Here is a 26,552-nt window from a genome sequence, read left to right on the forward strand (position 1 = left end):
ACCGTAGTAACTTTTTTAAACTGCCAGTAAAGCCAGTTAAACTGCTTGATTTTTAAATTAAGTAATAAGCTTCACATTAGTTGCCGTTTTACGAGATTTTGCTATATTGTGGTCATAAGAAAGCAAATAAAGGGAGGTAACTCATTTGAAGTAGGAAGGCTTGTTTCACTTTCTCAGAAGTGTGTGCTTGACACAAAGAGTTGTGCTCGATTGTGGTGTGGCCAACATTTCTTTTTCAAATAAGGCCTGGGCCTATGTTTTGTTTCACGTTATTTTAATTTTTTTCACCGAAGAAAATTGACAGTGTTTTGAGCAAATGAACTTGATTGAAAACTTAAACTTTAAAATTCAGTATAAATCATAGCAAGGACTGAAGGAGACCGAATAATAAGATAGGAATTTACTGGACAAGCTCAGTTAGGGTCTTCTTGACATCACAGAAAAATGGCTTCAGTGCCTTCATGGGATGATTTTGTTGAAGGTATACGTACCGTATAGTTCAAGTTATTATGACAAGTATTGCTTTAGTTAAGATTATAACTAGATCATGCTTTGCATGAAGTTGAACTATGCATAGTCCAGATGATGTGGGTCATGTGCTTTCTAAAAAAGGATTCAACATAAAATGTATGGGTTGTACACGACCAACGCCCTCTGAATATAGGTATAAACATTTAGACTGCCTCTTTGCAGAGCAGTATATATATATAAACCATTTAAAGAACTCACACCATCAGCATGGTTGGGAATACACGTACACTGTAAATTTCCTTTTAAATTCCATACAGATCGAACACATGCAACCCACATCATCTGGACTGTGTAGTTCCAATTGCATCATATTTTGTACTCCCCTGAGTAATCAGATGAGTCTTACTCTTTGGAATGATCGAGCAGTGTTAGGACGGCTGGCCATAGACAAACAACTTAACGTTGAGGTTATTTCTTATGTTTTTGCAGCTAGAACTTTGAAACTTTGCACACTTTTAGGGTTTGATAATCTCCCAACATGACCCCTGTTTGGTTGACCCTCGTCAAATGTTGGGGTCTCAGTGGGGTCATGTTCGGTTCATAAAAACTTAACATTGAGGATAAATTTCTCTGATGTTTTTGAAGCTAGATCCTCTAAATTTCACACACTTGTAGGTCTTGATGACCTTCAGACATGAAACACATTTGGCTGGTTTTTGTTGAATTTCAAGGTCACAGCTGAGCATAAACATGTTTGCTGGAGAAGATAGATCTATCAATACTGAAAATATCCACTGAGCTATCAAGGAAATAAGTCTCTACTTCATCAAAGTATGATGTCATTGTTTGATTTGAGGTCACAGCTTACGTCTCTGGGTAATTCAATCTTGGCTAGACTAGTGGTGATGTCATCATGCTATGAGGTCATTTGTGTCAGAAATTATGAAAACATTTTACATATATATATATATATATATATATATATTACCAGCTATTGTGTTTTCAGCGTAGCAATAGGGCCCGATATTTAGACGAGACAAGTATAATGCCGACGAGTCGAAGACGAGTCGCATTATACTTGTTCGAGTCTAAATATCGGACCCTATTGCTGCGATGAAAACACAATAGCGTTTATATAGCTATTCTGACATTAAATTCTGTGTTAAAATCATGTTTTTGTCAGCAACAAGTACCAGAATGGTCCATGTCGCTGATTGCAGACGACGGTTCCCTTTCCGCATGAAGCCACGGAAATAACCGAACATTGAAAAACCCACGGACATGTATTACGGAGAAAACTCGAGATAACCGGATGTTTAGCATTACGTCAATATGCTAGGAATCATATGACGTCATGACGTATCATGCTTGCTTACGTATATTGTATGTTCGAAAGTCTGACTTCTGTTGGGAATTCGCGTGGTGAAGACTGCGGTAAATCTGTAGATGATAAGAGAACAAGGATTGTCTCAGAAGAAACGACTAAATGTTTCAGACCGGTAACTTCATTTCAACATTGCACTATACAATGGACGTTCTATGTGACAGGAGAGTTTGCTGATTTTGTGTTAAACATTGGAGAGATCGTCTGCTAGAATCAGAGATAGGTCGCTTCAGATTGCAGCTTCTGGAAATTTGCAAGGTTTGTTGCCTGTTAAAGAACTGGATTTTACACGTAATGTATGTCATGTACAGTAAGCAACAACAAAAACACACACAAAGCAAATGGCATCGTCTGTCGACTAGTCACAGAAACAAACCTGGCGAGGTATGCGTGTACTTTATACACGTGGAAGAAACCGGAACCATGCGTCTTTGTTATCGACAATATGCTTTTGGATATTGAGTAAAATGGCCGACTTCCGCCGCATTATGCTTTGATGATCGGAAGAGACCATCCAATCACAGCCCCCGAATTCCCCCACGTGTTCATCAGAATAAACACAACCACACTTAATTACATAATTAGTCAAGTTTTGATTTTCTCTCCAATCATTCTTCATCAACAACATAGTACTTTTCTCAAGATTATACCCATCATGAAATTGTTTAATGCACAATCATGTATCAGTGAGTTTTGTTCCACAAACTTTGCAGATTTTTCAAAGCTTGTTTTCTGCATGTCAAAATGGCATGATGGTGAACTATGAAATGAATGATAGATCATTAGATTGTGACAGACTGCTTCTTCGCTTTAGTCAGCAGTGTTACTTTTACAAGTACCTCTCCTCACATCCAGAAATGATACTATATTTTCTATTATTCCACTGTTTTGGTGTGTATATGATCATGTAGTGTGATTGTGTGTATATATGTGTGATTTACTGATTGTCGGTCATTAACATGTTATGTATGACACTGACAGTATGTCAAGCATGTTCCTAAAACAGCTGATGGGGTCTATGTCGACCAATAAAGTGGGATTCCCTGTAGGGGGATTCTCTGTATACAGGGAATACCGTAGTTCCTGTAGCGTTTCGCTGATATCGCTGAAAGTCACGTGATGCTTAGCGACATCGGTAGAATTTGATGTTTTTCGATCTTTTTTGATATTTCTTAGCAATTCGAGTATGGTTTGCAAGTTTTATTGAAAAACTGCACCCTGTAGGATTCCCTGTTTTCAGGGAATCCACATACAGAGAATCCCACTCTTTTGGTCGACATATACCCCATCAGCCCTAATACATGTAAGTGAATTAAATCTTGCTTCGTATGTTCGCAGAGAACTTGCTCCACAGTAACCTGTTCTGTGGGGTGTGTTTACTATCACAGCTTGGAGACATAGTCTACACTTTTGGACAGCTCACCAATCTGTCTGAGGTCTTTAAACAATTGTTTTATTGTATTTATTTGATCCATTCATTTGACCCAATTGCTTTGATGTCCATCATGTTGTTTGTATTCATGTTGTTTGTATTCATGGTTCAGTTCTAATCATACTTTGGCATGCAGGTTGTTCTACAGGGCTGGGGTCCATAATGTGACAACTGACATGCATTCTCAGTACTTTAAATGATTGTAATTGTAACCGAGTGCCGAAACACCGCTATCACCTTTGGAGGTGAAGTCCAATCAAACAGGATTGAGAATTCTAGAGCTTATTTCTAAGCCCTATAAAAACTGTTATGCATTCGCAACGGAATCCATGAACATACAGAGAGACAAAAACCACCAGACCCCATCACAAACAGAACTCTACAATCCACAGGTGTTGCCTTGCGAGCTATAAATAGCTCGCAACTTCTAAGGCGAACAACTCTGCAGAGTCTGCTGTGAAGGGCGACGGTAGTCTCCCTGTCACATAATGTATGTCAAATGGCAATTAGAATGTATTCTCTTTACTTTTGTCATTAATAGTAATACTCCAGTTGGATAATGATACAAACATTCAACAAAAACATAGTGTACATTTATGTCTTTTTATTTTTTAAATGTTAGTATTTGAATCCATGTCACATCCTCTGGTTTCTAAATTATGTTATGCTTGTAATGTACTGAACGTAGACAATCAAAATGTGCAAGTATTTCTAATTCTTCCTCTGCAGGCCAAGGATATACTTAGAAACTAGAGGAATACCCGGCTTCGCCGGGGTAAATCGCGAGACAGAGACAGCGTGGCGGTTCACCACAATCACCTTTGAAGGCGAAGTCCTGTCAAACGGGATTGAGAATTTTAGAGCTTATTTCTAAGCCCTATATTATCTGTTATGGCTTCTCAAATGCCAGAACATACAGACAGACGAAAGTCGCCAGACCCCATCACAAACAGAACTCTACAATCCACAGGTGTTGCCTCCACACACACACACACACACACACACACACACACACACACACACACACATAGACACAGACACAGAAGCCGTATATATCTATCTATATCTATGAATATATAGAGATAGATGACAGTGGATTTTTCGCGTGGCTATAAATTGATTCGACCTTTTCACTTTTACAGTAAGGACAACTTACGGGTACATGCAAGGAAAGCCCACAACTTCTAAGGCGAACAACTCTGCAGAGTCTGCTGTGAAGGGCGACGGTAGTCTCCCTGTCACACTCGACCCCCTTTGAATGAACTTAGGTCACTCCCAGGTGGAATGGTAACAGCACAAAAATGATTCAGTGGTCTGAACATTTCATGTCGAGTCCCATCGCTGTCGACGACGCCAAATGTAACCGAGTGCCTAACACCACAATCACCTTTGAAGGCGAAGTCCACTCAAACGGGATTGAGATTAACTGTTATGGCTTCTCGAAGAAAGGCCTGAATATACTGACACACCAATTCCGCTAGACCACATCACAAACCGAACTCTACAATCCACAGGTGTTGCTCACACACACACACAAACACACACACACACACAGAGAAGCCGTATATATATATGTATATCTATATCTATAAATATATAGAGATAGATGACAGTGTATTTTTCGCGTGGCTATAAATTGATTCGACCTTTTTACTTTTACAGTAAGAACAACTTACGGTTGCAATCGTGACATTCTAAAAAATAGTAACGTAGTAACGGGAATATGGATTGACGCCACACGGAGGAAGGGAGACAATCGCGGCTGAAAACACTGGAGAAGATAAGGAAGAGTTACTGGTAGTGGATCCCGACAACAACAACAACCAACAAAAAAAAATCGGTTCAGCGCGCACAGCGCTGCGCGCTGAGAGCACGTGTTGAAATATCTCATCGATGAGGTTGTGTCCGGGGTGTAGCTGAATACGGTGTCCAAATTTGAAAAAGATCCACCGAGAACTTTGGCCGTGCATCGCAAACAGACAGACAGACAGACAGACAGACAGACAGACACTAGTCGTATATATATATAGATGGCAATTATTAAAGAAATCATTTTGTATGGTTAAAATGTCTCGTATAAATAAAGAAATATCATTCGCATAACATGGTTTCTGCTGGTATCCAGCTCTGAAGAATAACCCATGTATACAGATGTTTTAAGATTCAGGTGAATTTGATATCATGTTGTAAATTGTTTCATGATCAGCTTCACAGAAAGCCTATAGCTCTATGTGTCCCTTTAATCATTTAGTGATTTACTGATAGTCTGTCATTAATTAGAGGAAATGAGAATTTACTTGGAACAGTAGTAGGTACCAGCTTGTACTGACAGTGGCTGAACAAAATTAGTTTTGTGCGTATGTGTGTGTGCATGCCTGTCAGTCTGATTTTCTGTCTGTGTGCATTTTTTTGAGCAGATGTTTATTTTTGCCACAGGGTGAGACCCGTCAGTTCTTGCGAGCTTTTCAAATGACGTCACAAAAAGCAGAGCAGAAAATTATGGAGGAAGGTTTCACTCTGACATTTCTCGGAGAAAAACAAACGCAGTTCAAGATTTATTCAAAAACTTTTTGCAGGTGAGTTCACTGGCCCAGTCCTGGGTGCAGATGTGTCTTCCATGATAATAGACAAATTTTGTAAATAACTGTCGGGTTGTATAAGTTTTAAAAGAGTGAATACCCTTGCTTTTCCTCTGACAAATAACTTGGCACACATGCTCCTCATTTCACGTGTTTCCGACACACCCATCGCTAGTGATTGGCCCCTCCAATGTTTGTCTGAGTAAAAGGCAAGGGCATTCACAATTTGACAACCCATACCTACCCTACAGAGTTATTTTCGGAATTCGTTTATTGATAGAAGTTTGCAGGCTGGTGCATAGATTTCTATTGTCTAAATCTGTGTGTGACTTTTTTAAATGAGTGTATATATATGTATTAGCTTTAAGATATTAAAAGATACTGCTTGTTTCCTCTGAAACAATATTGGGTACATACTTTGTGACTGTGTGTGACTTTCTCTTGTATATATATGCATTGATATGACCAATTAAATTACATATCTTATCCCAATTCACATATAGCAATTTACTTCAGTTTAGTGCTAGAACGCTGAAAACTACGCTCCACCCTGGTAGGGGGGAAGTAACCCTAAAAATAGAACAGCCTTGACGGTCACATGACAACGCCAGGTCAAGGTTACCTCCCAACATGCATTGCGCACGTGTGCTCTCGCCGCCATGTTTTATTCATTCTACTCTTCAGCGACAGCGTCTAAGGACGTGTTTTGGATTACGCTCAGGATATTCTTTAGCCCACTGCTTTTTTGGCAGACTACACCCTGGTCACGTCTGTATCTTAGCTTTCTAGCTGAGATTGGGTGAGATTTTTCCATTTTCTTTCGTTGTAGTTGTTTCGTTTGCCACGAGTTAGTCTTTGTTTACTTTCGTCTGCAAGACTAATGCCAGTATGGCTGACAGTGCAAAGAAGGAACCCAGCTCTAGACAGGTAGCCATTACTGAGTCTCCGTCTAAGAAAGCGGCTAAGAAGCCCAAGGGTTCTAGAGTTACTGTGTTCGAGCCAGTTTCTCAGAATACTTTCACGGTAGAAATTGACAATCCTAAGAGTCGGATAATGCCGGCGTTGAAGCAAGAATGCAAGTCAGCGCCGGTTAAGGCAAGCATAGCATCGGAGAAGGAAGATTTGTCAGCAATGTTTGCAACGTTTAGCGATCAAATGAGGTGCATGTTTTTGTCAGAATTACGCTCGGCGAGCGAACATTTGCTCTCTCTACAGGCAAGAACGGTGGACGATCGCTCTCGGTCGAGGGTTAAGGCAGCACCGTCAGCCACTATTACTTCGGCCTACGTTCACGCTGAACAATATTCCGGTGAAGACGGAAAGAGTTTCCCTCACCATGCCTCCACTTCCGGTTTCAGCAGCTCAATTAAAGGTACTGTGACTGTCCCACAGGGAGATACGCACGGGCGTTCCCTACTTCCGCCCGGCGCCGGGCAGGAAGCGGTGATAAGACTTGAGACTTGCTCGCATCACGACTTGCAGGGGCCCGTACTTAGATCGGAGGACACGCAAGTTCCGGTTTGCTATACAGATGCAACATCGGTTCAGCGGTCCAAACTTCCGCCACGGGTGCGCGAAGTTGTTGGGAGACAGGAGATCTGCTCGCATCACGACTTGCAGGGGCCTGTACTCTTGACGGAAGACACGCGAATGCCGATTTGCATTAAAGTATCTCTAGCACAGCGTTCTTCCCTTCCGCCCAGGGGGCAGGAAGTTGTTGTAAGGCAGGAGACTCGCTCGCATCACGACTTGCAGGGGCCTGTGCTTCCAACAGGAGATAAGCAGGTGCCGGTTTGCTCGACGAAAGCATCCCTAGCACAGCTCTCCACACTTCCGCTCAGGGGGCAGGAAGTTCTCTCCAGAGAGGATACAAGTAGAGGGCATGCCTCACGCGGTACCTCTCTTTCGGATGACACTGCCTATGACTATGACAGTCATTATGGAGGTGATTTTCCGGTAGGCACTTCCGTGCCGGAAGGAGAATCGGAATACGGGGCTTCTCTTTCTGATGAAGATCCCAATTTCCGGCTACCAGACAAGCTTCCCCATGCAGTAGCTTTGGCAGCTCAGGTAGCTTCAAGATACTTTGAGGAAGGAGTGGTGTCAACAACAAGCTTGTCTGCACCACCACCTTCTGCTGTCAGAGATTTTCGCTCAACACAGGGAGAAAAACAAACTTTTAAGTTTCGTGAATCTCCCTCAGTGGCGTATGAGATGTCTAAGATTCTGGCTAAGAATTCCCGGTCGGAATATGTGCCTTTGGACACAGTGCCTCTGCTATCATCGCACAGTCCGGCACCAGAGTTAGCACAGCCGTGGCTAGCTTCCGCACAGCCAACCCCTTATGTCGGGCATGCTGCTGCCCGTAAGTTCTATTTGAACTCTCTGCCACGCAATCTCTTAGACACTTTTTCTCTACCACGAGCACCACTTCCGGTGACACCGGAGTTAGCGACTCTCAGGGAGGATGGCTACAATAAGGACAGAGCTGTTCCTTATACAGAATCCGCTCTCGTAGCATTGGAAGAAACAGGGAGATACAACCTAGAGTTAGCTTCCCTTTTGGAAACGCTACTCAGGTCCCTCTCCCGTTCTATCGCTACGTCCTTGGAACCGTTTGAGTTTCGACAAGACGCGAGCGGAAAGGATGTGACGACGCTGCTCGCTACTTTGGCCAAAGTTTCAGCCGAACAAATGCGTCTTTCTGCGCATCTTTATGCACACGCGGTGCACACGCGCAGGTCAGCGTTTCTCTCGGGTTCCAGGATCCAAGACAAAGCCACGCTTGAGGCTCTCAAGTTATCCCCGTTCATGGAGGGTGCCTTGTTGGGGCAGCCGTCTCTCGACGCGCTTCACAAGCAAACCCGGGACGATCGGGATTTGGCTATAGCCAAGATAGCGCAACACGGCTTTCCTAAGCCTCAGAGCAAGAGCTTCGGACCACCTAAACCTTCTGCCTCTTCGGCGAATAGGGGCAGGTCAGCACAAGCCAGCTCTTCTTCACGAGGACGGGGAAGAGGCCCGCCTTACCATAAGAAGAAGCCGTCTTTCGGCAATTCAAGGGGGTCGGGACGCGAAGCACACCCCCAATGATGCGACCCCGAACCACTAGCCCATGCAACCACCACACCTTTGGTCTCAGGCGGCCTGTCATGGTCCCTTGCTCTTTGGTTACTAAAGGTAAACAATCAGTGGATAGTGGGTATAGTGCGTTCGGGGTTCAGACTACACTGGAAGGAGGGGAAGACTCCCTTAACCAGAGTTCCACCGTTGTTCAAGTTTCCCGTCAAACCGGAAGCCAAAATGGCAATACAAACAGAATTCTTGTCTCCTCCAAACAGATTTATGAGACAAATCAAGTTCACAATGGAGACACCAGCGTCACTCAGGCCGGGGAACCCCTCCTCCCAGGGATGGCAGGTCTCGGTTCAGTTAGAAAGCTGGTTTCAGCAGACCGCAGAGCAGTGGCTAAATCCATGGAGCTCACAGGGAGTTCTCATCACTCCCCCTCCCCCAGGGGAGGTTTTGTTCACAGACGCTTCCCTATCAGGCTGGGGTGTTCACCTTTCTCACCACACGGCCTCATGCACGTGGACAACAGGTCATGCCCTCTCACACATCAATGTGCTCGAGTTAGAGGCTGTAGCCCACGGTCTCCAGAGCTTTCTATCGCTGGTGGCAGGCAAACATGTTCGTCTTCATACAGACAATACGACTGTTGCATCCTACATGAACAAACAGGGCGGTTCCCGCTCTCTCACGCTTTCACTCAGAGCATGCCAAATTCTGAAGTGGTGTCACCAGCATCAGATCACGTTATCAGCAAAATATCTGCCGGGAAAACTGAATGTTTTGGCAGACTCGCTCAGTCGATCCTCGAAAGTACTCCACACGGAGTGGACAATCACCCACCACGCTCTCCAGCGGCTTTGGGTGCAGGCGGACAAACCGATAGTCGATCTCTTTGCAACCTGGTTCTCAAGGATGCTACCAGTGTTCATATCCCCGTTTCCGGAAGCCTGGAAAGTGAATGCACCGGAAGTCGACTGGACACGACTCACAGCTTATGCTTTCCCACCATTCCAACTTCTCGGAAAAGTGCTGAGGAAAGCAGAGTCAGAACGACCATCCCTGATTCTAGTCACTCCAATGTGGTCGAGTCAGCATTGGTTTACGGATCTCCTCCGCTTTGCAGAAGGTCCTCCCATTCCTCTAAACCTGGAAAAGGGAGAATTACTGCAACCACGCACCGGCATTCAGCACGAGAACTCACAGTCCCTGCTCCTTCACGCATGGAGACTGTGAGAAGATCCCTGCGTCGGTCGGGTGCCTCGGACGGGACACTGGATTTGGTTCAAAAAGCGCACAGGACTTCTACGAACTCAGTGTACGCTTCACATTGGACAGCTTGGGTTAAATGGTGCGCGGAGAATCAGGTCAGTTCTGTCTCCCCGCGTTCTATGCAGGTAGCTAACCACTTATCTTGGTTAGCAGCTCAGGGCAGCTCCCCCTCGTCTCTTCGAGTTAGACGTTCTGCTATTTCGGCTACGCTAAGGCAGTTGGGTCACAACATTAACCTCAGCGGTGTTATCGCTAGTGTCCTAAAAGGTGCGTCGATGGGTTTGCTAGAATCAGAGCCCCAGTTCCTGCTTGGGATCTCTTCCTTATTCTAGAATTCTTAAGATCGCAAGATTTTGAACCGTTGCAATCAGCAAGCTTAGTTAATCTTACCCGTAAGACACTTTTGCTTCTTCTTTTGGCCACTGCAAGAAGAGGCAGTAAAATTCATGCCCTCTCAGGCTTATCTAGAGACATAGCTTTCGAAAAAGATGGCTCTATTTCTTTACGTTTTAGGCCGGATTTTCTAGCCAAAAACCAGAAGCCTGATCAAGTTTTCCCCATAATCAGAATTCTTCCTCTTAGCAAAATTCTGGCGCCAGGAGACCCCGATTTGTCTAACTGCCCAGTTCGAGCTCTTAACAGTTATCTGTCCCGCACGGCTCCTATCAGAGCTAAACAGCAGAAGCTTCTTTTCTTATCTCTGAACACTGCTAGAGACAAAGACATAGCTAAGGTAACTCTTGCTAAATGGGTCTCAACGCTGATCACCGGCACGTGGTAAGGCATCCGCCCAGTGATCGGGAGGTCGCGGGTTTGAACCCCGGCCGGGTCATACCTAAGACTTTAAAATTGGAAATCTAGTGGCTGCTCCGCCTAGCGTCTGGCATTATGGGGTTAGTGCTAGGACTGGTTGGTCCAGTGTCAGAATAATGTGACTGGGTGAGACATGAAGCCTGTGCTGCGACTTCTGTCTTGTGTGTTGCGCACGTTATATGTCAAAGCAGCACCGCCCTGATATGGCCCTTCGTGGTCGGCTGGGCGTTAAGCAAACAAACAAACAAACAAACAATCAACGCTGATCAAACAAGCGTATGAGTGGTGGCGCAAAAAGAAAGGGGGGGGGGGGCAGTCAGTGCTCCCTCTAACGTCGGCAAGGACACAAGAGGCAAGATCCTGGGCATCCTCCTTAGCTGTGCTAAGATCAGGAAGATTATCTGAGGTCCTCCATTCTGCCTACTGGAGATCGGAGGATGTTTTCATCAACTATTACCTGCGCGACATTTCCAGTGCGCGACAGGACAGTACCAAGGCGCTACCAGCGATGGTGGCAGCAGGGCAATTGTTGCCTAGCTCATAGGTGAGCACCCCACCACCTTAGTTAGCAATCTGCTATATGTGAATTGGGATAAGATATGTAATTTAATTGAAAATTTTAATAATAAATTTTCATTTGATTAATATACTTACCCAATTCACATACTAAAGTCCCTCCTGCCTACCCCGCTTTAGATCCCCTAAAAATAAAAGGGCGCTTCGAGCGAATGAATAAAACATGACGGCGAGAGCACGCGTGCGCAATGCATGTTGGGAGGTAACCTTGACCTGGCGTTGTCATGTGACCGTCAAGGCTGTTCTATTTTTAGGGTTACTTCCCCCCTACCAGGGTGGAGCGTAGTTTTCAGCGTTCTAGCACTAAACTGAAGTAAATTGCTATATGTGAATTGGGTAAGTATATTAATCAAATCAAAATTTATTATTAAAATATTCGATTAAATTACATTTTAATCACATATTCTTACTCCAATTCTTATGAATGCATTGACTTTAGTTCCACATGCTAGATGTCGAAAAACCTCTCAAATTACCTGCCCTTAGTAGGGTGGTAACCAAGCTAAAAGCGACGCCATAGCCGTTGCTATGGCCTGACCTTGCTCGGTTACCCATAACACCCTGCGCACCACATGAGCGCCAGCATCCGTAATAATCATTCTCGACTTTCGACAACACACGGTGGACGTGTCCGAATTTCGCTCTCACTTTTGGCCTTCACATGCCTGCTTGTCCGTGAGACTAGCCGGTTTCCTGTGGGTCTACCTGTCCGTCTACCTTTTGGTGAGATCTTTCCTGTTTATGTTTGGTTGAATGGTGTTAGCTTTGTGTTGAACATGCACGCAGACGTTTTTTGTTCTGGGTGACTGTTTTTCGCCGGTCTTAAAATGGCCGACAACAAAGCTAAACTCGGCGCGAGACTGGAAGGTGGCAAAGCTCTTAGCCTGGTTTAGTAACTATTCCTAAGAGTAGCCTAAGAACTTTGATTTGCCTATTATGCGGGTCGTAGATCCGTCAAACAGCACTTCTTTTTATGTTCCTATCCCTCCGAGGGTGGGTTCAGTTCTTTCACAGCTCGCTTCCCCTGTTGGGGTTAATCAGCCTTTAGGCTCCTTATAGACTTTTTGTTGGATCGTCGTCGGTGCGACTGATGGGGGGGGAGTGGCCGTGTGGCTATTCTTTCCCCTTTCTCTGTGTAAGAGGAATCAGTCAATGTCCTCCTTTTGGGGGGACTTAACGATGTTTTGTGTCTATATTCTCGGCTGTTTCAGGCGCGATCGGCGGTTCCCGCCCTCCCGTTTCGTCAGCTTCGCACTGTGGCCTAGTGCAAATGGCCTGTTCGGTTCAGCCCGTTTTTTGCCTCTGGTGGCTCTGGGCTGTTCTCGAGCACCCCTTCCTTTTAGGAGGGGGGGCCTGCTCCCTGCCTGCGTCTAACCACTCTGATTACCGCCGGTACTTCACAGTGTGTTACGCAGCCCCCCGCCATTGGGGGGGATAGGGGGGCGCTCCTGCGTCGCACCGTCGCCTGGTGCAAACGGCCAGCTCGGTTCAGTCCTTTCTGCCACTGGTAGGCTGGGTTGTTCGCGAGCACTCTCTCCGTAAGGAGAGGGGGTCTGCTTCCTCTCTTTCTCTTCCCGCTCAGCTTGCTTTTAGCAACACTGCAGTGGGAAGTCAGCTCTCTCCCCTTGCGGGAGAGGGAGAGAGGGGGCATGGTAAGTCACAGCCTGGGTTTGGTCCCACCTTGTCCCACTGGGGGCAGGGGGCTGTGTCAGCTTCCCACCCTTTCCCGCCCCCCGGGCGCGTTGGGGTGGCGGCTTTCCAGGCTACGTTACATACCCCTTCTCTGCTCCATTTGGGGCAGGGTGGGGGGGTATCAGTGGCTCACTCTTTCCCGCCCGCTGGGCAGGATCGGGTGGGGGCTGGAGCAGCGTTCCACCCTGTCCCTCCCTCTGGGTCGGACGGGGTGGGCGCTGTTGGACTGTCTTCACAGTCTGTGCCTCTATTGTCCTGGCCTGACAGTCGTCCTCCTCCCCTATCGGGTTGTGTGGTCGGTGGGCTATAGGATTACGGCAGGTGGACGGAGGGGGGTCGGCCGTTTTTCGGTTCGTCTCTCTCCGTCGCTCTTACTGCTGCGACCAGCCACCCCCCTCCTCATCTGGGGGTGGCTTGGCTCAGGCCTTGCTACACAGTGGGGGTGCTATGTACGGCTTTCCAGGCTACCTTACATACTCCTTCTCTGCTCCGTTTGGGGCAGGTGGCTGTGTTAGCTGCCCGCGCTTGTCGCGGGTAGCGGTCGCGAAACAATGAGCTTGACTCTCTTTTGTTCTCGGCAGGGTGTCTCGCACAGTGGTCAGGGAACAATGAGCTTTGCTCCGTTTTGTTCTCTGCACGGGCTGTGCCGGCTGGCTACATGGTCAGGCGGAGACAGAACGTACCCTTTCTCTCCAGTCTCCCATTCTTTGTGTTCACAATGATCTGCAGGGACTCGGCTTTAGTATCGCCTGGCCGGTGGTCATTGTCCGTAGCCAGCGTAGGTCACCCCCCCCCCCCCCTCCTAGGGGTGGGTGAGTGATAGGGCTACTTGACTTCGGCAGGTGGACGAGCGAGGATCGGCCGTTTACGGCCGTTTCTCTGTTTCAGTCCTTACCCCGTCTTGGGGTTACGGCTGTGCTGGACCGCCCCCCTCCCCGCTTGGGGTGGGTTGTGGTCATACCAGGTAGTCTGGTTCTTAGCACTGAGATGCTTCTCTCGCACAGCGGGTGGGGTAAGACGCGCCGGGCCCGGCTTTGTCTTGCTTCTCCACTCTCTCTTCTTCTTGGCAGAGATCTGTGCCAGTTACCAACCCCTCTTCCCCCCACCTCTTGTTCAGGTGGGCGGTTTTGGGTTGGCAGTCAGAGACTGATCACGCTTTTCATCCACACTCTTGGCGGGTTATTGGCAGGAGATTTAGTGCGCGACCTCCCCTGCCTCCCCTCCTTTTGTGTTTTACACAACTGGTGGTTAGGTTCGGACTTCTTGTTTAAGGAGGGGGAGTGTATAGGGTTGCCTACTGGTTGTAGGCTTCCCATACATAGAGCGGCTGCTGTTGCAGTTTACTTTGGCCCGGATAGGTTGGGGGTGTCTCTCTTCCTTCCTCTTCCGGGATGCCTTTGGGTTTTCACAGGCTTTCTCGCAATTTGTTTCATTTGCTGAGTCTGCGGTGATTGCCTGCCACATGCCACACTTTTTGGCTTGATCCGCACCTTAGGATAGTGGTCTTCAGCCTACACCTTTCCCGCTGCTTTTTACGCAGGGGACTGCTGGCTTCGGGGTTTCAGGCTGCTTCGTCCTCACTTTTAGTGCGGAAGAAGATAGCAGGGAATTTTTCAGGCTCAGGGTCTGATCCGGACTTTTTTTATGGCCAGGGGTTAGTTTCTGGCTTCTCTTACAGACCACAGGGAACATGGAGTTTTCATGATATTACTCCTCCCTCTCCTCTCTGGAGGAGATAGGATGGCATGGTTTGGAGTTTTCTGCTTTGGCTGAGACTCTCTTCTGTGCTTTCTTATAGGCAATCTTATCCTCCCGGAACGCTCTTTTGAGTTAGGGAGGATGCCTTGGATAAGGCTTTAGCCAGGCTGCTGGCAGCTTGGGCTAGGGTCGTCACGGAGCGGAGTGGTTTCTCTGTGACGTTTTAGGCCCACACTGTTTTGGCTTGGTGTGATCTCCTTCCTTTACAAGGGGTTTGATTTCATGCTGGTTGCAGGAAGCAAGGGTCAGGCTTTTTCGGGGGTTGTTGAAACCTACTCAATAGCTGGAATCTTTCCCTTCCTTCTTGGACCTCTGGCAGCGCATTTAGGCGCTCCCAGTTGCAAAGGGGTGTTTTGGTTCAGTGTCGCCTCCCTCTCTGCGGGAGGTGGGTCGGCATGGGCTAGAGCTTTCAGCTTTGGCTGAGATTTTCCTCGGTGCTCTCACATGAGCTTTCCTTCTGTGTTTCTGCACACAGGAAAGGGCTCGGTTTCTGGGGGTGTTGGTCTCTGGACTTTCTCGGGGGCTGGTTGAGCTTTTTCAAGGTCAATCAGCTTGTCAGCTGCACTTTCTTTTGGTGTTGAACCAGGTTTTTTGCCTGGTGCTCTCAGTAACCAGGCTAAATTCCGAGCTGTCCTTATCCCAGGTTTTTTACCTGGGCATGCTGTTCGACTTTGTCTCTTGGAAGGTTTATTCTTCACACAAGAGAGAATAGGGAGGCTATAAGCTCTTTTCACTGCCAGACTGGCACGAGAGCAGGCCTCTGCGGGGTCTTTAGACCCGATCTTCGGTCGGACGGTATCGATAGCTATACTGGCTCTCTAGTCTTTCCTCAAGTTTTTTCGGGGGTTCGGCCTCTCAGGTCTGGGACATGAGGGTCCTCCTCCAGAGTGGGTTCCTCCACTCGGGAAGGTGGCTGGAATCCTTTTGGATCGCTCAGGGGACTTTTTTCCCTAGCTCTGTTTCCCCCTGGACTTAGACCGCTTTTTCGATGCGTTTTCGTCTAGATGGGGCCTGCAATGGTGATTGCAGTCTTGAGGCTGTGATGTAGACGTGAATCCTTGGGCTTCTCTTTTGCCTGAGGTTAGGAGCAGTGGCTCTTAGTCTACTAGCCTTTCCCTTTTTGCTATTTACAGGCATGGCCTGTTGCATTCGGGCAATTCTTCTGTTGCTTCTTATGTGAACTAGCTGGGGTGAGCAAGTTCTCGCTCCCTGTCAGACAGAGTATAGGGGATTCTGATTGGGTTTCACACTAAATCATTTTTCTCAGGGGAATTTCTCCCCGGCCAGCTCTGCGATCTGGCCGACTCGCTCAACAGGTCCTTTCAGGGCTTGCACAGGGGTTGGCCCTTCTGCTGACGGGTCTGGAGGCGTGCTGTTTGTGTGTTAGATCATGGGTTCTGACTCTGGTCTTTGGGAACGAAGCATATATTTCCTCCACTTTATCTGTGTATGCTCCTTTTTTGGCCCCCTTGGCCAATTGGGGATTTAGAGCGGGGGTGCAACTCCTTAGCGCCCCTCTCTCAAGCCAGGTGGTTTTTCACCTCTGTTTCAGTTTTTGGCTTTGGACAGCTGGGCCTCTTCTTTGAGGTTCCGGCTTATCGGCTATCTCAGCTGTTTTGAAACAAATAGGCCTCTCTTCTGTTGCTCATGGCGCTCTTGTCGGCATGATCAAGGGACCTTGTTTTACGAGGTTTAGAGGCTCCCCCTTGTTTAGCGCGTGGGACTTTGTTCTATTTACTCTGGGCCTCAGCCCTATAGGGCGGTGAGGCACATGCGTTTTTGGGGTTTGCCAGAGGATGTAGCCTTAGGGCTTTTGGTTCCGTTTGTTCACGGTTTTTGGCCAGGTTTTGGGGTTTCAGAAACCTGGTCAATATCCTCTGGTGTTTGATTCCCTCCTCTTGGGAGGATTATCGCTCCGGGAGATTCGGATTTTCTAACTGTCTGGTTGGACTTTTTTAATCCCTTTTTTGACGTTACTGTCTTTTGGAACCACGAGCTTTAGCTCAGGTTCTTATTTCTTTACATTGGAGCAAAAGAGACGTCTTTTATTTGTCTCTCTCTAGGGGCTCTGCTACATTCATAGGACAGTCCTATGAGTGGTGCGTTCCGAACAGGGGGGGGGGGGGGGGGGGCGTTCAGTCCTCCCTCTATTCCTTTTCAGGCGTTCGGGAGTCTGGTGTTCTTCTCTGGCTGGTGGTGTTCCTCTCGCCTATGCGAGGTTTGCCAACAGCTCGGGTACAGATTTTGTGCTTCTTTTATTGCCGTGTTGCGTTCTGGTCGCCTAGGCGAAGCTTTGCAAACGGCTTACTGGAGATCAGATGATGTGTTCATCGGTTTCTATCTTCGGGATATCTCCTGCACGCGGCTTGATGGCTCCAGTTCATTGCTGGTTTTAGTTGCTGCAGGGCAGGTTCTTACAAGGACATAAGTAGGTTCCCTCCACCTTTAGGAGGAATCTGCATTCATAAGAATTGGAGTAAGAATATGTGATTAAATCGAAAATTTTTAATTAAATTTTGATTTAATATAATATACTTACCCAATTCTTATAGTTAATACCCTCCCATCCGTCCCCGCTGGATTATGTCCTTGGGGGTTTGTTTGACAAATAGTCTCGAATGATTATTACGGATGCTGGCGCTCATGTGGTGCGCAGGGTGTTATGGGTAACCGAGCAAGGTCAGGCCATAGCAACGGCTATGGCGTCGCTTTTAGCTTGGTTACCACCCTACTAAGGGCAGGTAATTTGAGAGGTTTTTCGACATCTAGCATGTGGGACTAAAGTCAATGCATTCATAAGAATTGGGTAAGTATATTATATTAAATCAAAATTTAATTAAAAATTTTCGAATCTTATCCCAACTCACATATAGCATTTAACTTCAGTTTAGTGCTGATGACGCTGCACTGCGCATTACCTTGGTAACAAGGGAAGCACCCTAAAAAAAAAGGGTGGCCTTGACCCGTAGGTCACTGCCCAGACAGAGGCTGCTTCCGCTTGTGCGTGCGCATAAGCAGCGCGGCCATCTTTGCAAACTCACTTCTTCTCCAGCGATCGTCCTGATCGGACGCTTTTCATCGCTACGCTCGGGCTTCTTCAGCCCACTGACTGCTACGGCAGCCTTTCTACCTTTGTTGTTGTTTTTCTTTTTTTCTTTACACCTGTTCCTTGTCCTGTTGTGCTCTCACACCGCCCCGTCCCTGCACTCACTGCTCCAACCACCTCTGAATTTCGTTCCGCTGCCAGACTTGTCGATTTTACAGACGCTCCAGGGGGAATGTCGGGTCGCTGCGGTAGGCTACCCTCGGAAGATGACACTGCACTTCTGCTGAGTCACTTCGACGGTCATGTTCAGTAGTGGGTCTGTCCCGAGCTAACGGACGCAGCCCACTACCTACTATGCCCCCTACAAACGACATTGACTTTAAGTCGCGGAGCCAGACTGAGTGAGCGTCCCCTCCAAAGAGCAGACCGCCACAACGTCCCTCCGTCGACCCCCCAGAACGTCACACGTTGAAGACTGACAGCAGAAGTACTATTCAGGGAAGGATCGAACAGGAACACTGAGACTAAGGTCACCATTAGAGCTCCGGGCATGAAGGGCCACAAGAGCAAGGACAATTTATATTTTTGATGATTAATGAGATGAGGATGATTATAATGATGATGCTTTGGATTTCCAATTTGGTTTGAGACTACGTGACAGGGCAACACTCTATGCTTACTGTCATAATATATCCTGGTGTCAACCAGGCCTGAGAACTGACCCACCTGCGGTGTTGGTCAGGTATACAGAACCTGAGCACCCTCAAAGTCGCATTCGTTAAGTGAATGACACTCGGCTGTGTGATCCCAGCCTTCCCATAGGAACCATAGCACTTCCACTCTGGGTAGGAGCCGACCGTAGCCCGAAAACCCCACATGACCCTGATGGGATTCGAACCCACAACCAGGCCCGCAGCCCGATGCGCTAACCACTGCGCTACGGGGGCCCGGTTTTCTACCCTGGTTTACCTTCGGCTTCGTTCTCCTCTTCATTCCTGTTCTCGGGTGAGACATTTCCAAATTATTTACAGTTTAGGCTTTCGAAAGTTGGTCTTGTTTACTTTTCCAGTAAAGCATAGACTAACGCAGCTATGGCCGATAGAGGCAAAAAGAAGCTAAGCAGGTACCTGCAGAGCTCTCACCTAAAAGTCAAAAGCCTAAAGCCAAAAGCCAAAAGCCTAAAGCATCTGCCACAGTAAAGGTTTATGAACCTGCAACACAGAAATCTTTCGAGGTACAGATAGACCCCCCCCCCCCCCCCCCCCCCCAGTACTCCTGTCATGCCTTCCCTTCACCCAGAGATTGTTATTTCTCAAGCTAAGGATAGCGCCACTAGTGATAATGTTGAAGTTACCGCCATGCTCATGTCTATTAGTGCACAGATGAAAACGTTTTCAGCTGAGCTTAAGTCTCAAAGAGAGGAGTTTCTCTCCCTCCCGTCGGGAGTTGGCGGTCCTACCTCGATGGCGAGATTGAAGGCTACCCCTTCAGCTACCATCACTTCTGCAGACGTTCACGCTGTACAGACTGTCAGAGATTTCGTCTCTCCGCTCTCACACGGCACTTCCGCCGTCGGCCTGTCCAGCCACTCACAAGGTATGTGGTGTTCGCCAGTAACTGGGTTCTCCAGTGGAAACGAACAGCGTATACAGGAGGAAGTACCCCCCACCCGAATGCCGGGCAGAGGGCGAAAGTTCTGATCACCTGGCTGCTTCGTCACGCTCTAGTGTACGGGCAGGCCGGGGTAAGGACCCTGATACGCGTTCGATCATTGATCGAACGGGTCACTCGCTGCTGTCAGGCAACGCCGATAAAAACGCGTCAGCGCTGATACAGCAGTTACCCACTTCCGCCCCTGGGGCAGGAAGCTGTCTCGGGAGAGGCATCTAGCGGGTATAAATTCCCGCAGGTGTCCTCTCTTCCGGTTGACACTACTCATGACTATGACAGTCACGGAGGCAGTGAATTTCCAGCAGACACGGAAGCGCAGGACGGTCAATCGTATTACGGTGCTTCTGAGGTTGAAGACACCAGCTTCCGTATACCGGTCAAGCTATCACATGCGCTAGCAGGTGCAGCGGAAGTAGCCTCTCGGTATTTCGAAGAGGGAGTGGTTTCATCGGCAGACACGGCCGTACCACCACCCTCGGCACTGAGCGACTTCCACCCAGCCAAGGACGATACGCACACCTTCCGGTTTCGTGAATCTCCATCAGTGGCATATGAAATGGCCAAGGTTCTAAGCAAGAACCCCCATCAGGTCAGCTCACAGCCTGACACAGTGCCGCTACTGACAGAGCATAGCACGGCCCCAGACTCTGTCAGACCGTGGCTAGCTTCCGGGAAGCTTATCACGGCCATCCCTCAGACAAAGAGGTTCATACTGAATAGCAATTCAACGAACCTCATTGACTCTTTTGCCCTACCTCGTTCCACACTGCCGGTCACGCCGGAACTGGCTACACTCAGGGAAGATGGTTACCATAGAGACAGATCAGTACCGTATACTGAGAATTCTCTGGAGGAAACAGGCAGATATCTACTAGAGTTGTCCTCTCTGTCGGAGACTTTACAAAGATCCCTCTCTCGCTCAATCGCCACGTCCCTCGAACCTTTTGAGTTCCGCACATACGCGTGCGGTAAGGACGTTAAGACTCTGCTGGCCACTTTGGCAAAAGTTTCGGCAGAACAAATGAGCGTTTCAGCGCGTTTACGCGCACTCGGTGCACGCACGCAGATCTGCCTTTCTCTCAGGATCTAGAATCCAAGATAAGGCAACTAAAGAGTATCTCAAGTGTTCGCCTTTTACAGAGGGCGCTCTGTTAGGTCAGCCGTCCATTGACGCTCTCCACAAAGAGACGCAGGACACCAGAGACCTTGCTATAGCTAAAATAGCTCAGCACGGCTTTCCCAAACCACAGGCTAAGTATCACGGTCCAGCCAAGCCCCCGTCTTTCTCAGCCAACAGGGGCAGGACTCAGAACAACTCTGCTTCTTATAGGGGATGGGGCCGCGGTGCCCCATACCCCAAAAAGAAGCCTTCTTTTGGCAAGCCTGGGGGCTTGGGGCGCAAGCCCCACCCCCAATGATGCCTCCCCGAACCACTAATTCCCACAGCCCCCACCCCTTTGGTGGCGGGCGGGCCCTCCAGGGCACTCACAGGCTGGTTACTCAAAGTAAACAGCCAGTGGATAGTGGGGATAGTACGTTCGGGGTTCAGGCTGCTCTGGGCAGAGGGGAAGGCCCCTCTCACCAGAACACCCCCCCATTTCAAGTTTCCGAGCAGACAGGAAGCGAAGGTCACGATCCAAGGAGAGATACAGACCCTCCTCCAAAAGAAAGCCATGGAGGAGGTTGTAGACCACAACTCTCCAGGCTTTTATGGACGGATCTTCGTTGTCCCGAAAACCTCGGGCGCTTGGCGCCCTGTTCTGGATTTGTCTCCTCTAAACAGATATTTGAGGCAGATTCGGTTAACCATGGAAACTGGCGCGTCGGTCAGGGACGCACTCAGGCTGGAGGACTGGGTGACGTCAATCCACATTCTCATCCACCACTCCGACAGGAAGTGGTTAAGGTTTTGGTGGGGCGAGAAAGTCTTTCAGTTCAGGGCTCTTCCCTTCGGACTATCCCTCGCCCCCTGGATTTTCACTATGGTAGTGAGACAGCTATGCGCTTTGGTCAGGCAAAAGGGGGTACGCCTCAGGGCCTATTTAGACGATTGGCTAATCCTCCATCAGGATATGAATTCCTGCAATGCGCACACCCAGTAAGTTCTGCGCCAAGCAGAAGAACTGGGCTTCTCAGTGAACCAGGACAAGTCGGAACTCACGCCTTCTGTCACAAAGATGTGAGTAGGATATTTGAGCTGTGAAACACGTCGTGATTTTAACTTCCCTTAAGAGTGAATTGCGATGCGTAGGGGACAGGAGAAGCGTTACTACGGGTTTCGTGTGTTGTTTACAAGTTTGAGAAATATAGCTGGCTATGAACTGGGAACATTACAGCGCCTAAGATTTTCAACCAGGAAGGTTGTAAGCGTGTGTCGGTCTTGTTCAGGGAACAAGCTCTCTTTCAAGAGACGGGTCTCTTAAGGTAAATGATTTACTATGTTGTATATTATTGAAGCTTGAATACATAGCTGGAATGTAAATGTTAGTGTATACAAAGTGCACTAAATTCTAGTGTGAAGTTTTAAGAGAATTCTTGTTGTGATTGTATTTTGGTTGGGAAATTCTTGAACATAAATGTTGTTACGCATTTATGTATTGTTTAAGACAGTGATGCTATGTATGGTAGTGTCATTAGTGGATTACGTGATTCATGGATTAAGTATAGCTTGGGTATTGACTGTGGACGGAATGTGAATGTAGAATGAACGAGAGAGATGATACATGACTGTTTAGAAAGAAGAGATGGTTTAAGAGAATGTTGTATTAAGACTTGGGTTAATTCTTTAGGAGTTTCCATGAGGAGTTTCCATGGAGTGTACGAGGGGCGGACCTCACACGGGAGAGCGCAGAAGGATGGTGGGGAAAGAGACCACATCGGCGCAGATGGCTGGACGGCGGAGTCTCCATCGTTACCGGTTGAAGAGACGACGGTTCTTTTCGCTAATAGTGGTGAAAGTGTTTCTCGGGGAGAAACGTGAAAGGTGCATGTTGGCATCTATAAGGAGAGTTTCTGGGAAATCATCATCTACATGGATTCAGCGGCACAAGGATGTGTAAATGACGACATGCAGTGAGCCGTGATACGAACTCGTGAGTGTCTGTCAACACCTTAACTTGTGCAGTAATCTATTATTGAGATAGTATCTTTATATCATTTAATCACATGTATTGAGTGATTGCGATAAGATTGTGTGAACTGTGTGGTCGAGAAGTTGATTGGTATTGATGTTTTGAGGTGAAGAATTGTGTTGTAATTTGTGAGGAATTAATAAGTCTGTATCCTCCCAAATTCTGTGTTTGAAGTGTGTAGTGCGAAGAGTGAAGAGTCAGTGTAAGTAGATAGGGCAGAACACGTATACATAAAAGTAACTCCTTTATTTGCACTATAATCCACTTCATGACACCTTCCCAGAACTTTACGTATCTAGGAATGAGATTCAACACAGTAGCGTGGTCAGTCCGCCCCTCACAGAGGAGGATCGACAAGCTACAAGACATGTTCACAGACACCTCCCTTACGGGATGGGGCGCCCACCTAGAGCTCCCTCCACACAGCTTCGGGCAAGTGGACAGCAACCCAAGCGATCTCGCACATAGTGTTAGAGCTAGAGGCCGTCTTTTTGGGTCTCCAGGCTTTCCTTCCTATGGTCACGGGCAAGCATATATGACTAGTCGACTGCACATGGACAGCACCACTGTGTTAGCGTACATCAACCGGCAGGGAGGCTCCCGCTCTCCCACACTTTCAGTCAGAGCATGCCATATCCTGTCTTGGTGCAATCTGCACAGGATAACGTTGTCCGCGAAACACCTTCCGGGCAAACTAAATGTTCTGGCGGATTCTCTCAGCCGGTCGTCGAAAGTCCTTCACACAGAGTGGACTATAGCCCATCACGCGCTACAGAGACTGTGGTCTCATGTAGACAAACCCTTGATCGACTTGTTTGCGACAAGGTTCTCACGCAGACTTCCGATGTTAGTCTCTCCGTTCCCAGACCCAGAAGCATGGAAAGTGAACGCGATGGAAATGGACTGGTCAGGCCTCACGGCTTACGCGTTCCCACCTTTCCTGTTGTTAGGGAAAGTACTCAGGAAGGCAGAACTAGAACAACCATCCCTCATACTGGTCGCTCCCCGTTGCGAGAGCCAGCACTGATATCCAGATCTGATACGCCTGTCAACAGCACCTCCCATTCCATTAAACCTAGAAAAAGGAGAGCTGTTACAACCACAAACAGGCATACACCACGAGAACCCACAGTCGTTGCGACTTCACGGGTGGATACTGTCCGGAGTTCACTAAAACACTCAGGCGCGTCAGACACAACACTAGACCTCGTTCAGAAAGCGCATAGAGAATCTACTAGTTCTGTTTACGCTTCTCACTGGACCGCATGGGTCAAATGGTGTTCCCAGAACGGGGTCATCCCCACCTCACCCTATGCAGGTGGCTAACCACCTGTCGTGGTTAGACAAGCAGGGCAGATCTCCGTCTTCCCTAAGAGTAAGAAGATCCGCCATTTCTTCTACTCTAAGACAGCTAGGCCACAACATCAATCTCAGTGGTGTCATAGCGAGCGTTCTTAAAGGAGCCGCTATAGGATTCGTTAGGACCAGAGCCCCTCCGCCGGCCTGGGACCTCTTTCTCGTACTCAACTTTCTAAGATCTCAGGACTTCGAGCCGTTACACTTGGCGAGTCGGAGCAACTTAGCTCGAAAGACACAATTTCTAGTCTTATTAGCTACCGCTGGGTGAGGCAGCGAGGTACATGCACTCTCAGGCCTACCAAAGGATACGTCTTTCTCGAAAGACGGATCTGTAACTCTGCGTTTTCGGCCGGGTTTCCTCGCGAAAAACCAGAAACCCGGACAACCACCCCCTATCATTAGAATTCCTCCCCTCAGCAGAATTCTCGCACCAGGTGACCCCGACATAGCTAAGTGTCCTGTGAGAGCTCTAAGCAGTTACCTGGCACGCACGGCCCCAATTAGAGCTAAGGATCAAAAAGTCCTTTTCATTTTCCTGAACACGTGCGAAGCAAGGATGTTGCAAAGGTCACCTTGGCCAGATGGGTGTCTACGCTGATTAAACAGGCGTATGACTGGTGGCAAAAACTAAATGGGGGGGGGACAGTCAGTTCTCCCGCTTGCATTTGCTAGAGCACATGAAGCAAGAGCCTGGGCGTCTTCCTTAGCAGTCTTGAAATCAGGAAGACTCTCAGAGGTCCTTGACTCCGCGTACTGGAGGTCAGAGGACATCTTCATAAACTACTATCTGCGTGACATCGCCAGCATGCGACAAGATGGTAGCAACACACTACCAGCTGTAGTCGCGGCAGGACAAGTCTTGCACGCACCTTAAAGTGAGTATCCCACCACCTGAATTAGCAATCTGCTATATGTGAGTTGGGATAAGATATGTAATTTAATCGAAAATTTTAATAATAAATTTTGATTTGATTAATATACTTACCCAACTCACATCGTTAACTCCCGCCCTCCTACCCCGCTCTTTAGACCCTAATAAAAAGGGAGTATAGCTGCATCAGGAGTGAGTTTGCAAAGATGGCCACGCTGGTTATGCGCGCGCACAAGCGGAAGCAGCCTCTGTCTGGGCAGTGACCTATGGGTCAAGGCCACCCATTTTTTTTAGGGTGCTTCCCTTGTTACCAAGGTAATGCGTAGTGCAGCGTCATCAGCACTAAACTGAAGTTAAATGCTATATATGTGAGTTGGGTAAGTATATTAATTAAATCAAAATTTATTATTAAAATTTTAGATTTAAACTGACAATGGGATTTTATGGTGATTTGATCACTCACATCTGTCAGGCTCTTCGGCACACACACAAAATAAGCCAGATTTTATTTGCAGCCAAATACACTTTGCCTTTAGAATTAGAACATAAGGCAAGAGTATATAAATTAATAAAACAATGTTTTCTTTTTCTTTACTTAAGTATCTACTGTACCTCCACGGACAACCGCCTGGGTCTGACTGTCAGCAAGCTACCGTACGGTGTGTTGGCGTGTCTGTACGCTTACCCTATTACTGCTGTCAAGGCCGTCAAGCAGGTGGAACTGTTCTGTGACAAACTGAGGTTATGAGATTATTTTGTAGGTGTTTGGCAACATGTATTGTAGGATAGTTACATAGTATTGTTATTTCTAACTGTATTTTAGTGCGTGTGCAAGTGCCTTTTGCTATTGTACATCGCCGTGAGCTCAGGTGTGAAGGGGCGATTTATGTGTTAATTATTATTATTATTACTACATGTATAACATATGCTGTGACACTGACGTTCTTTCTTTGTTGTGTGGTGTGTTGGTGTGTCTGTACACTTACCCTGTTACTGCCACCAAGGCTGTCAAACAGATAGCTAAATGGACTGTTCTCTGACAAAGTGTGGTTGTGACACATAATGTGACACTTGTGTTCTTGCTTTGCTTTGATTGATTTTGATGAAACGGTGATAACCTAGTGCCTTCTTGCTGCTTCACATTTCTTGATATGGGTGAAGCCCCCCTGGCCTGTATACAGTATAGTATTTTTCAACTTTCTTTATTCTTAATTTGGTGTTTAACGTTGTTTTCAACCACGAAGGTTATATCGCGACGGGGAAAGGGGGGGAGATGGGATAGAGCCATTTGTTAATTGTTTCTTGTTCACAAAAGCACTAATCAAAAAATTGCTCCAGGGGCTTGCAACGTAGTACAATATATTACCTTGCTGGGGAGCATCGGGTAAATTCTATACAAGAAACACTTAAGGGTAAAAGGAGAAACAG

General features: G+C 47.5%; 1 protein-coding gene across 1 annotated transcript; it reads left to right on the forward strand.

Annotated features, from left to right (window-relative positions):
* Window positions 1-145: 145 nt before the first annotated feature.
* LOC138951654 (uncharacterized) lies at window positions 146-26,493 on the forward strand. Its single transcript, XM_070323193.1, has 4 exons — window positions 146-481; window positions 3,194-3,291; window positions 5,724-5,863; window positions 25,725-26,493. Exons 1-4 carry the CDS (start codon window positions 445-447, stop codon window positions 25,870-25,872), a joined length of 423 nt encoding a protein of 140 aa, XP_070179294.1. The 5' UTR covers window positions 146-444; the 3' UTR covers window positions 25,873-26,493.
* Window positions 26,494-26,552: the final 59 nt, after the last annotated feature.

The sequence above is a fragment of the Littorina saxatilis genome, linkage group LG17 (genome assembly GCF_037325665.1).
Source record: "Littorina saxatilis isolate snail1 linkage group LG17, US_GU_Lsax_2.0, whole genome shotgun sequence".
Classification (NCBI taxonomy): Eukaryota; Metazoa; Mollusca; class Gastropoda; order Littorinimorpha; family Littorinidae; genus Littorina; species Littorina saxatilis.